Source organism: Anser brachyrhynchus (assembly GCF_964034855.1).
Source record: "Anser brachyrhynchus genome assembly, chromosome: 10".
Classification (NCBI taxonomy): Eukaryota; Metazoa; Chordata; class Aves; order Anseriformes; family Anatidae; genus Anser; species Anser brachyrhynchus.
In genome coordinates this window covers 11,631,163-11,643,872 of record NC_137705.1, presented here as the reverse complement: position 1 = coordinate 11,643,872, position 12,710 = coordinate 11,631,163, and the positions used below count along the sequence as shown (strand labels likewise).

At 43.9% G+C, this 12,710-nt stretch overlaps 1 protein-coding gene across 4 annotated transcripts in view; it reads left to right on the top strand.

Moving 5' to 3' along the window:
- Positions 1 to 12,710, top strand: part of CHCHD6 (coiled-coil-helix-coiled-coil-helix domain containing 6) — a 110,650-nt gene that overhangs the window by 1,191 nt on the left and 96,749 nt on the right. For all 4 annotated transcript variants that reach the window (XM_080605977.1, XM_080605978.1, XM_080605979.1 and 1 more), the window contains exons 2-4: positions 1,011 to 1,134; positions 2,291 to 2,360; positions 3,688 to 3,832. In XM_080605977.1, coding sequence (XP_080462103.1) covers positions 1,011 to 1,134; positions 2,291 to 2,360; positions 3,688 to 3,832 — 339 coding nt within the window. The remainder of the gene's footprint in view (positions 1 to 1,010; positions 1,135 to 2,290; positions 2,361 to 3,687; positions 3,833 to 12,710) is intronic.

Here is a 12,710-nt window from a genome sequence, read left to right as displayed (position 1 = left end):
GCTGTATTGGAATTGATACCGAGAGTCCTCCCCGTATCATCCCCTGCTGTGGGGATGCCTTGGCAATGCTGCTTGTCATTGCCTTGCTGCCCTGTCATTTCTCTCGTGGTAGGCGTTACATATCTGGGGTTATTTCTCACCAAATCCTATTGCGAAGGCACTGTGCGCATACACGCGTGTTTGTAAATAGTGAAAGTGTAAAGCGGGAGGGCAGAACAGCCATGACGTAACTGGCAATACTTGGTCTCCTTCTATGATAAGGTCAGCTTCTTAATGGCACCTAGTCCTTCTGGACTTCAGCAAGGCCTTTGATACTCTCCCTCACAGCATCCTTCTGGATGAATTGTTCACCTGTGAGAGAAACAAGCTCACGTACACTGGGTGATGAACTGGCTCAACAGCAGAGCTCAACACTAGCGGTGCTCCCCAGGGCTCAGTTCTAGGGCCAGTCCTGTCCAACGTTGTTATCAATGCTTCTTATCAGCATCAAGGTGCTGGTAACAGGGCTGGAAGGCCACTTGGGTTGCATAGTCTGGAGAAAACAAGGCTCTGAGGCGGCCTCTGCGCTCTGCAGCTTCCTGAGGAGGGGAAGCAGAGAGGGAGAGGTGCCGGTCTCTGCTCCCTGGGAACCGATGGCAGTTCGCAGGGGAACGGCACAAAGCTGCGTCAGGGAAGGTGCAGACTGGATAGACAGAACAACTTCTTCACCAGGAGGGTGGTCGGGCACTGGAACAGGCTTCCTAGAGAGGTGGCTGATGCCCCAGGCTTGTCAGTGTCAGGAGGTATTTGGATAATGCCCGCATTAATATGCTTTACCTTTTTGGTTAGCCCTGACGTGGTCAGGCAGTTGGAGTAGATGGGCTTTGAAGGCACCCTCTGTTCTATATTCGATTCTGTGTTCAATTCTATTCTTGCAGTAACATGAAAACTAACAAGTTGGGTACTTTTGTACTGAAATATATGTGTGCTAAGTGCTAAATTGATTCCTTTCTCATGTATGCATGTTTCAGCTCTCTGAAGATGTAGTAAACCGAATGAAAGAAACCCCACAAAGTAAAAGGGACAACCAGAGATCATCCAGCGGCACAGCTCCGTTTTCACCAGCTGCAGAAGGGAAGCCCAAATCCCCTACAGGTACTGTCAGTCCCTGTCAGGTCCACTCTTTTGACACACCTCTCAATAGCACTGCTGCTGGATGTTACATAGCATGTGTGTATCTTTCCAAGGCTGCCCTGTTACGAGAGGAGCTCTTTGATTAGCCTTTAACACTTTTACATATGTAGGTATCAGCGTCATTGAACGTCTTGGACGTTGCAGTCCCATGACATTTTACGGGTTTCTGAAAGGTGGCTGTATCACCTGGCTATCGGAGCAGTTGAAATGCTGTCCTTCTACTTCTGTTGTTGTGTGACCTTAAGTAAGACAGCATGTTTTGCTAGGTCCTTTCCTTCTCTGGCTTTGGAATGCCACCCTTCTTAGATGTGTTAATGAACTTGGATCACTTTGTGAACGTTTCTAAGAATGATTTCAAATAAACATGCAGTAAGCGGGGCAGAATATTTTTATCTTTTATTTGTAGAAACTTGATTTATTGTCTCCTTTCCATGCCCGGGGAGTATGTTGTGGATGGGTGGGGAAATACTGCTTGTTGTTCTTTGGAAATAAGCTCATGCTGTGCGGGCAGGATGGACTGACTAAGCACAGCTTACGTGACAGTCCAAGTGGATGGTGAGAACGTGATTTCTGAGCTTGTCTTTCTTTACAAGTCACAAATTGGTTTGATTTCTGTTAGTTTTCAAATATGCTTTGTTGATAAACATTATTCGTGTGTATTTAAGGTGTCCAACGTAACATGAAGGTAATGAGCCAGGTGTTTGCTGTTAGAGATTTATTACTTGTGGGATCTTTCTAATTATAAGGAAAGCAGGAGCTTGATGGTAAGACGTAGTTGAGCTAGAAGAAGCAAATAGAAAGTAGGACTAAAACTATGCTTATGTTTCAGTATAAAACAGGGTGTGGGGAGGGTAGGTTAACATTTTTACCTAGATACTTCTATAGCGTGCCTTGTTCAGTGTGCCTTGTGAAAGACGGTGTTGTCAGGGTCTTTCTTTCCTGAATTTTAACTCCATCAAATTTACATTTTTTCCAGACTTTTTTATGTGTGTTGTTTTTTTCCTCTTGATGGGATAACACTCACATATGAAGTGTTCTCTTCTTATCAAATAATTTATGATGTGATGACGGACTGTTTTCTATGACACTTGTCACAGGCTTCTGTCCTTCTTTCTAGGAATCCAGCCACCAATGGCAAGTAACTCTGGTCAGAAGGCTTCAGTTGCGGAGCAGGAATTGTACAGGAGGTGAGGTGAAGTTTGTGAAAAAGACATAGTTTAGCTCCTTTTCGACTGTATATATGATTTATTTCACTCTGAGTGCGGTGACTGTAAATTTTAGTGCCTGAGAATCCTCTTTGAAGCCTTGTTCAGCTAAAGGCTACTGAACACTTTGTTTAGATAAGCCTGTACCTTAGCCAAAAGGAGCAACTGGGGGAGCTGTGAGCAGATGGAGTGCTGTTTGGAGAAACAGGTAGGGAGGACCAATGTAAAGAGTTGGTAACTGTAGAAAATGTGTATTATGTGCATTGCAGGACCAGTTAAGCCTAAATTTGAGTAGTTGCCGTTCCTGAGACAAATGAGGGAAACTAAGTGTTTGATACTAAGGGATTTTTAAATCTCAGATGTGGTCATGGGTTTAATTCAGTTTACACCTAACATTATCAGATCAATTTTATGTATCTGGCTCCTTTTGATAGACAAGACTTACTGCCAGTCAGCCAGTATTAGAGTGCTATGAATTTTTCATTCAAGTGTATTTAAATTTATTATTTTTATTTATCTTTAAAGATATTTATAAGAGCTAGGAAAAAAACGTACAAGAATGTCCTCTATCAAAACCAGAGGAGTCTACTCCTAGTTCTAGGTATGCAGGGCCGTGGGAACTTCAGTGTCTGTGTAACTCAGTGGCTTTCTGCTACAAAACTGCTGGTCTGCTCTGTTTTCTTTTCTTAAAGATGCTGTAAAAATTGGTCTTTTCCTGAAGAGCAGGCTAGCAGTTTTGTAGCAGAAAGCCACTGAATTACACAGACACTGAAGGTGCTTGCTTGTAGAATTCCCCAGGCTTGAATTAGACTGAATTTCCAGTCTCTGAGATGCAGGTGTCCAGGCGATGGATATGACAAGGATGCTCTCTCAGCACTGTCACTGTATTTGTTCTGTGATTTTTTTTTTCCCTTGTAGAATAGAAGAAGCCCTGTCAGACTAACTCCTTTTATTGTAGTACGTTTCTTGATTTTTTTCCAAAGCAGTATCTATTTATCTAGCTAACTACCTTCTATTATCACTGTTTTCAGGTGATAATTAAGCACTTAATAGAGCTAAATATAACTGAAATATAAGCTTCTAAGGTGCTCAGTCTACTGTTGTTGTCTGTGCTGTGTGACAGTGAAGTCTGCAGGTCGTGTTTACAGTTTGTTGGACTTGAATTCCTGCTGATAATGGAGGGGCTGTGAGCAGGCTTTGTACCAAATCGATAACGCGTTTGCGCATTGGCTCTGGTCAGGGATAGTCCGTGCTAAGCTGTGACCCTGCTGCCAGAAGTCTGCTGATCGCCTTCTCTGATCTCTTACAGGTATGAGCAGGAACAGGCCCTGGTCCAAGAGGAGCTGCTCCGGCTGGCCAAAAGAGAGAGGGAAGCGGCCGGTGAGGCACTGAACACTGCCCTTCAGCGGGAAAGGAGCAGCACGAATGAAGAAAGGCAGAGAGCAGCCCAGTTGGTGAGTAACAAACCTCCAGTGTGCTCCCACGCAGGACAGACTGAAACCTCTCAGCTTGAAGGGGTTCACTGAACGTCACTTGTGCGATGAGTTTAGAACCTGACTGAGGCTGAGGCGCTCATCACCTCCTAACTCCTCACTTTACTCTTGGGCTTACAGTGCAGTTGGCAAGCTGCGCTTGCAGCCTGTCATGCAGTGATTCCAAGGCCAAGCTTGCAGGGAAAGGCAGGAGCAGTGACTGTGCTGAGGACAGCCTTAGCTATAGGGGAAAAAGGATGAACGGTAGGTCAGCGTGGTGCGAGCCTGTACGAGGTGGTTGTCTCAGGAAGTGCAAGCACATGAAGTGCGTGTGTCAGTATAGCCAGGGTAAGATGATGCTGATTGTGCTTGCCGCGGTGAAGTCAAACTGCCTGTTCATGCAGACTGTGTGGTGGTTTCACCCCGATGGGCAGCAAAGCTCCACCACAACTGCTCCTTCACTCCCCCCGCTCGAAGGGGGGGGGGAAGAAAATAATGATTGGGAAAAAAAGCTCACAGGTTAAGATAAGGATAATTTAATTAAAGGGAAAAGAAAGAGGGGGGAAAAAAAAACACAAGCAAAAGGCTGCACAGAAGCAAGGAGAGAACAATTCTCTACTTCCCATCAGCAAGCAATGTTTGGCCACACCTTGGGCCTCAATACGCCCAGCGGCTGTTTGGGAGGACAGATGTCTTCATAACAAGACCCCCCCTGCCCCCCTTCCCCAGCTTTTATTGCTGAATATGACGTGATATGGTATGGAATATCCCTTTGGTTGGTCTAGGTCAGCTGCCCTGGTGGTGTCTCTTCCCCACCTCTTGCTCCCACCCCCAGATGGCTCTGGGGGTGTGTGGAGAGGGTCTTGGTGCTGTGCCAGCACGGCTCAGCAGTGGGCAGAGCAGTGGTGGGATGGGATCGCTGCTCCAGCCACCGCTGCAGAGCACGGCACTACACGGGCTGCTGGGGAGGAGTTAATCCTGTCAGCCGCTCCCAGTACAGGCTGTGGTGTTTGAAAAGTTTATTGAGAGAGCTAGGCTGAGGGTAATTCTCTTTGCCTACTGCATGCTGAAGGGACAGTTTAGGAAGAGGGCAGACTTGAGGAACGTTATCTTTATTTGTGTGTCTTCCATCCTGCTGATGTGTTGCACGCACTTGATTTAAGCGAAGAGCCCTTCTGTGAGCATGTTTTCTGCCTGGTGAATAGCAATAGGTGTGGCTTACTCGGGCTCGTGACTGGGCTGGGAAGCAGTTTGAGGTTATAAATCTGCGGGGTGAATAAATAAAATGTAAGTGAGCATCGCTGTAGTGGTTTGGACAGAAGGTTCTAGCTGTAGTCCGTCTCTAACAGTGATCCACGGCGGATGCTTATGCAGAGTGTGAGAACAGGGCAGACATAGAGTGTCATAGACATAGACATAGAGCTTCCCACCTCCATACCCTGGCAACTTCTGGGGTTTAGAGCCATCTTGGACAAGAGGCTGTTTTATTGCCTTGGTGCTTAACAGTCGCTGACGAACGTGCCTTCTGTGAGGATGTCCGCATGGGGGTTTGGACCCATTTATGCTCTGACTGTCTGGCAGCCTACTGCACGTGGCTGAGTTGGTAGGTCTCAGGCCGCTCTGCTGGCTGTAACTTGGGAATTGCTGCGTTGTAGGAAGCTTCTGCTTGGCAGCTTGTACCCTGGCCACGGGAAGTGTGCGTGAGCGCTGAGCCTTAGGAGAGCCACGTCTGAGGCAGGTGACTGCCGTTCCTCTGAACAGCAGGTCTGGGCCAGTGGACACGGTACTAACTCTCTTCCCACTAGAAAGAGAATATTATCTTTATGAATGCAATTGACAAAGCTCTGTAAAGGGGGCTGGGAGGGTGGGGAGGGTGGTGGATTTAGTGCCCAGCCTAAAGATAAGGCCCAGCTCAGAAATGGAGCCTGCCCTCCTGCAGTGAGACGCAGAGAGTAACCTTGGAGATGCGTGGCTAGCAAAGGTAGGCAATATTTGTGGAGTGCGAGGAGGGCACCTCTAAAATGAGTAGGGACCTGACCTCTAACATACAGAAGCTGTTCCATTATCTGAATTAGCTTTTAATCCTGCACTGTCACATACCCAGATATTGCAAACTTGATGGTCTGCAAAAATCTGATCAGGCTCTCTCTGTGTAACCCATAAAAGATAAATAGTGGCCATGGAATGCGGCGCAAGAATGAGAAACTGTTAAATTTCATTGCTCTTTAACTATCTCTTTATCAGTCATAAATTTGAGATCCTTAAAAATGGAATAGTCTAGCCTGTCCTTCCAAAGATGAGGTCAAAGCTATTGTCTGTTGGTTTCTAGGTGTCTTCCTAAGCAGTAACTGTTCTTGCCAGCCTTTTGAAATGATTGGAATCCTATCAGATTTGCTTTATCTCAGCTACAGTTTCCTTTCAGGCATGGTCACCTTATTCTATTTTCTTAATCCTACTCAAATCATATCTGTCCTTTGTCTTCCAGTATTGTTTTCTTCCTTTATTTGGAGTAGTGTTTGAATGGTTTTTGCTCACTTTTTTGCTTTCTAGCCCCAGAATATGAAGCAAATAATGGATGTGAGCTGCTCTTTCATCTCATCTGTATCTGTCTTCTCTTTCAAACAGAAGAGTAGTGGAATTAGGTGTACCCGGTGGTAGTCTAGGTGCAGATGGAACTGGAAATTATCTGCTGAAGTTTATAAGGGAAACAGCTTTCAGTTTTTAGTGTGTTTTTGTGGTGTTTTTTTTTGTTCTGTCTTGTTTGTTATGACCTACTAGGGAAACCGGTGAAAAATGGGACAACTCCTATGAAGGAAATAACAAATGAATAATTTGCTTCTAACAGCACTTAATTCAGTAAGAATTGAAAATGATGCCATGTATTAGTAGTAAGGTTTAGTTTTATTATTGTTTTGATACTTGCAGTAAGGTCTTGTGCTGCTCTGTGCCCTCACTGTATCAGTAGCTTGGTGGCTGGTAGCCTTCCCTCGTACAGTTGTCTCTAGTAGTGCTGCAATATTCTCCTGTAACTTTACCACTTGTGGACCATAAATCCAAATATGATAGCTGTATTTTGAAACGATTTCATTTTGCTTGTGTTGGACATAATTTGTCATTTAATCTGTTTTTTATGATTTTTGTCCTGACTTTTATTATTAACAGCATCTCTGTGAAGTGCTTCTGTGGTTCTGTGCAGTGTCCTGCTGAGAGCGCGGACTACAAATAACATTTGGTAGGGAACTTGCTGTCGGTTTCTGGGGCCAGTTACTTCATCACTGGTGGGGCAGGGAGCAGATTAAAACTGGTTGTTTTTTTTCTTAGCGGTTCACTCGTTACAGGAGGGTTTGAGAGTTAAGAACCTGGGTTCTGTTCTACATTTTTGTCTTGATCTTTTTTTTTTTATGACTTTGAACAAGGTACTTAGCTTCTGAACAGGGTACTTAGATTCTAGATACCTTTAGGTTTTGACTAAAACTCCGTGAAGTTTAAGAAGCTAAACACCTCTATAAGTAGAAACACTGCAGCATTCACTTCACTCTTGGAGTGAATATGGCTTTTGATTTACCACGTGGGACTGGCTCAGATGGAAGCAGTCTGCTAAGCTCCTGTGGAAGAAGCCTCACCAGTTTATATTAGAGAGAACATGTTTTGTTTGTACATCGCTGCAGGATCATGGTGCTGGCTGGATTCTTAAATAATGTAATGCCATGAGCACTTAGAGTACAACAGGGATAGTATGTACAGAACTTCAGAGCAGTGCCTAGGATGTTTAACTGATGCAAGTAGCATACCTCAAGTCTCGTGTGAAATAAACAAGAATCAGTACAGCCATCGTTATTTTTTATTTTTTAATTCTAGCACAAGGAATTTCTGAAGTTGTCATAGTCAAGTTATTTAATTGCTTGGATGTGTTGTGAATAGTCTCGCCTTTTCCTAAGCCTTGAATCTTTCCTATTTAATTTCCAGTTAATCAAAACCTAATCTCTCAACTTCTTGGTTCTTCAGGCTTGCTTTTTTTTTTTTTTACCAACAAAAGAAACTTTTTTTTCCCTTTCTGCTTTTGTAATCTCCTAAGGCTGTGCAGCATATGCATCATGAGCCTTCGTCTTGGAGCCAGTGACTCCCAGCCTGATGGTTTTTGCTGAAACCTTTGAAACAAATCAATGTGGAATGGGGATGGAGAAAAGCAGGAGCTGGGGGGGGAGAATAAACGCGATTAAGCGAAGACATCTCATTACTACTCTAGAAAGGGAGGATTATAACTTATAAAATAGGAGGATCTCATTTAGGGGCCATGTGTGCCTGTGTTATCAGGACAGAGGGAGAGCAAATAGAATAAATGAAATTAATACTTTGAAAAGAAGCATTACGCGGATTTCAGAATTGAACTAATATGATTTGTGCAAAGCCCTGAAGTTCTTATCTCCCCATTTAATACCCCTCGGATAATGGCTTTGTCAGAGTTATTGACCAAGAGTCGTCGTCTTCCTTACCACTTTGAAAGAATGAATTCAGAAATGGGGTGATGGTAGGACAAACTTTGCACCGTAATTAGCTGTTTGAGACAAGACTGAAGGGCATTACTTGCTGTGCGAAACCAGCCTGGACACAACTCCTAAATTGCTGGGAAAGCCGTTCGCCAGCTGTTGATGACACATGGTTCACCATTCCCAGTGCTCCCGGGAATTTGGTGACTTCTATAAATATACAAATAAATAACGTGCTCTGCTCGCTGGGCGGCAGCCCCTGCTTTCTGGTGGCTCCAGCTCTGCACCGTTGTGGTTAGTCTGGCCTGGGATGCGAGTGTGGGAGGAAATCCTCACGGGAGGAAGGGTTTGTCCTGTTGCTCCAGCGGCTGGTGATAATTGGTCATAGGCTGCTGGGTTCTTTTTTGAATGATTTGTTGGCCAGAAATAAGCTGTGTGCTCTTCGGAGCCCTCCTGAATCAGTGAGAGAGGAAGGGCGTGCATTGAGCAGGAGTGACTTTGATCAGGACAGCGGGTTTTGATATCGGGGTGGTCTTGTGCGTGTGGGATTCTGAACCCTTGGGCTTTCCACGTTGAGTGCATTGGATGCTTACACCCTTGCTTTAGTGTGCATAGTGTATATGTTTAATGCGTACTGGTTAAAAATGCCTGTTGCCATTTTAACTGTTATGTTTTCTTTCTCCAGTTCGAAGAATGTGGAGGTAAAATTGGTGAAAGCTTAATAGCCTGTACATTGCTTGCTGTAAAGTGGTGGTAGTAGGGGAGTGATCAGCTGGAATAGTGTGGGTTGGGGGGGGTTGGCCCCCAGGAGGGAAAGGAATAAGCCAATGCCCATTTCTGGAAAGTTTTTTTTGTTAGGTTTCAAGGTCACTGATGAAGTTTCAGGCCAACTTTGTGCTTTTTGCCCAGTGTTGTCAACCAGTATCAGCTGCAGAGAGATGCGCCTGAACTGGGACTGAAGATGGCTTTAAACATGGTGCTGAACGCGATTTAGTTTTGTTAAGGCTTTCATTTACTTTGTGGTAAGCTGGGGATCAGCTTCATCCTGGCTGATTAACCCGCAGGTAAACATCCCTGGATTAGGCTGGGCTTTTGTTGCGCGCAATCTCTTCCCGTTGTGACAACAAGCCGCGGCGGCCAGCTGAGGCCCAGGGGCAGCGGGGTGTTTGTGACAGCGTGGGGACAGCAGTGAGGCGAGGCTGCGTTTTTAAGGTCAGGCCTCTATCACCAACACTTGGCCTTGGTTTTTGCATTTTTTTTTTCCCCTCCCTGGGTATATGAACTGATGTAGTGAAAGCCCCAGGTACCGCCCCTGCGAGCTTTGCCTTAGGTTTGGATGCTGCTCACCTCAGGGCAGTTTTGTGGTCCGTTTGCTATGCAGTTAAAATGTAGCACATTGAGCTAAAACCCTTCTATTTTAAGAGTTGCAAGTCTGTATGTAGGAAATGGTTGGTTCTGGGAGGAGATTTTGCTAACACAGATGTTGGGTTTTAGTCTTGAGTTGTTCTTTCTGTAAATGGTTCTTGATTGAAACTTTTTTTTTTTTTTTGTGGGTGAAGCAGAAAACACTGAATTAAGTCAGGAAATAATAGTGCAAAATGAGGAAAAAGTCCAGTTATTTTTCTTCACATTTGATTTTTTTTTTCAGGGATGTTATCACTTGTGATTAGCAACAAGTACCTACGTGTGTTTATTACAGGAATGACACTTTCTTCAGATCCGTTTTTATATTTTGTTTGGAAAATGACTGGTGCATTTAGCTACTAGAACACAAATTTGTACGTGTAATTTGGGTACTGCCGGTGGTAGGAGCAGTACCTCCTAGTGGTTTGGCTGTTTGCAGAGCACTCACAGACCCTTAGTGCGTGCACAGCCAGCTAGGAAACCTGCCTGGGTTAGCATGAGTGGTGGTGTCTTTGGCTAGAAGTTGCAATGTGATTGTTTCCGATTGCTTTCACTAACTGAATAAAACTGCCTTTTAAAGATGTTGACATGCATGGAAAGATGTAGATTTTTTTTTTGCTTTGAGCCTTAGTGATTTATTACAAAAAAGGCCCTGTCATTGTCTCTTAACGTGTATATTGAAGCAAAACCAGGGCACGTGTACGTGTGACACTCCCAGATGGTTTCTCTCTGCGAAGAACTACGCGTTGAGCAGGGCTGGCTGAAGGTATGGCACCTCTGGAAGGGGCTCCTGCTGGCAAAAGCCAATCCCACTAGGCAGTAACGGCTGCTAGCTGAGAGCTTGTGGCACACAAAACTTCAGAAACAAATGTGTGCCTTGAACAGCTGAAGTGTTTGAACAGATCTTAGGAAATTCAGATCTTAACCTGTAGCGTCATAACTGGTGTTTATTTTTAAATAGCCTTAATTTTTTTAAATTGCTTTTTAAAATTCTTTTTGGGTCAGGACTTGGTAATTAACAGATGTGCAGTATTCCTTTGCCTTTACCAAAGGCTGCCTCAGCCTCTGATGAGCTGTCTGCTGCGAGGCGCGTGGTCGAGCACGGTCTCTTTGGTGTTGGCGCTTCTAATTAGCAGGCGGTGTGTCATCGAGTGCCAACGGGCTATCCGAAGAGTCAGACAGCCCTTAGTTCTGAGTCTCCTGTCTTTATTTTTATATTTTAGACTACTTTTTGACCTGAAAAAGTCTATTTAGTAGCAGCATTAATAAGGTTATGCGTTTCATTTCTCTGCATTTTTAATGCTTTATATGGAGACCTCCTGCTGCATACGAGGCAGAGTCAGAACACGTGGAAGCAGTCTGCTTTTCTTCCCCTGGTGAGGACTCGGGGCTGGGTTTTGTAGCTCCATGTGTTGTTTTCTGTGTTGCAAGCTATCGATAGGGGAATTAAATAGCTGGATTGCGAGTAGCTTCAGATCTTGTTCCTTCTATTTCTCTCACTCACGCTGTCTTTTTTTTTTTCTTTTATTTTCTGCACTTTCCTTGGAGGAATGCATGTTAATCAGCAGAGTCTTGAAAGTTAGTGGCCTGTTAATCTATATAGCCTCTGGATAGAACATCCCTCGTTCTCCTCCACGGTTGGGTTCCTCTCTGGCTGCTGTCTTCTGTAGCAGAAGTGGGTGCGTTTCTGCAGTGAAAGAATTAATTCTTTTTATGAAACCATTAAATGTTTAAGGAATCCCTATAGAAAGTAATCTTGCAGTATTAGATGATGGACTTCGGAAAGGTTTGCGTTAACTTTAAACTTGGCATGACAAGGATCTACATGTGTGTAACCTCCAGCAAGCTACTAACTTTTGGCCTCCGAAGCACCAGTGAGGTCTAAGTTTAACTAAGACAATTGTGCAGAATGTTTAATAAAACCAACCAGGATTTTAAAAGAGTAAATTCTTTCTCCATCTTCTCTTGAGGAAAGGCAAAGGTGTTATCTGGCTGGGGGTAAGATGTTGCATCTGTACTCCTTATTTTCCCTGCTACTGCTGCTATGATTTGTCAGACATTTATAGCATTTTTTTTGAACAACTTCCAATTTCTGCAGCTAGTCTTTTATCTCCCCACTCTGAAGGTTAATTTGTGTTTGGAGAGTTTTTGCAGATTTCAGCAGCTGATGGTCGTTCGTGAGCTTCTCATTTTTGTAGTCTCTTGGGCTAAGGGACGTTATCACAAGGTTGGCCTGTTTTTAAATCCTACAGCTGCAACAAATTGAAGTTGTCTGTGGTGCTGCCTAATTCCCCTGTCTCGGCTTCAATTCTCTTTTCCCCATGTTTCACTTCCTTTTGTCTACCAAGTTCATACATTCCACAGAAACTTCTTCCAGATTAATTCCTTCTAGTTAAGGGTTACAGTAAAGCCATTCTGTTGTTTAAGAAGCAAAAGATAGGATTAGTCTTCCTTTTCCCCTATCTACAACTAGATATTACATTTGATAATGCATGGGGGTGTTTCAGTAGCCTTTCCTTCTGTACAAGCCAGCACGGCTTGTGGTATAAGATTGTTGTAGGTGTAAAGTACAAAATATAGTTCCCACAAGCTTGGTTAAACTTTTTATTTTTGGATTATCATTTTGTTTTTCTGTTTTGTGTATTTGGGAGCGTGCATCTCACTTGTTACTTGGTTATAACTTTCCAGCGTTCATTGTATTCTATCTACAAAATGACAGTGTTTGAATCCTGAATCAATGAGCCTTAGACACAAGCTTGAAAATATCCTTGAGATGTTTGAGAATGAAAGTGTTATTAAAAAGAGAGCAAGATTACAAATTTAAAGGGCTAATATAATAGCTAGGAAATAAGTTTGCACTGAATGGAAATCAGATCGGTCTTGCACTCGGATGATGGGGATATGAGGTAGGTGACCGCTCGCTGGATGTCATTTCTGTCACATTCCCTAAATGCCATGAAAACTAGCTT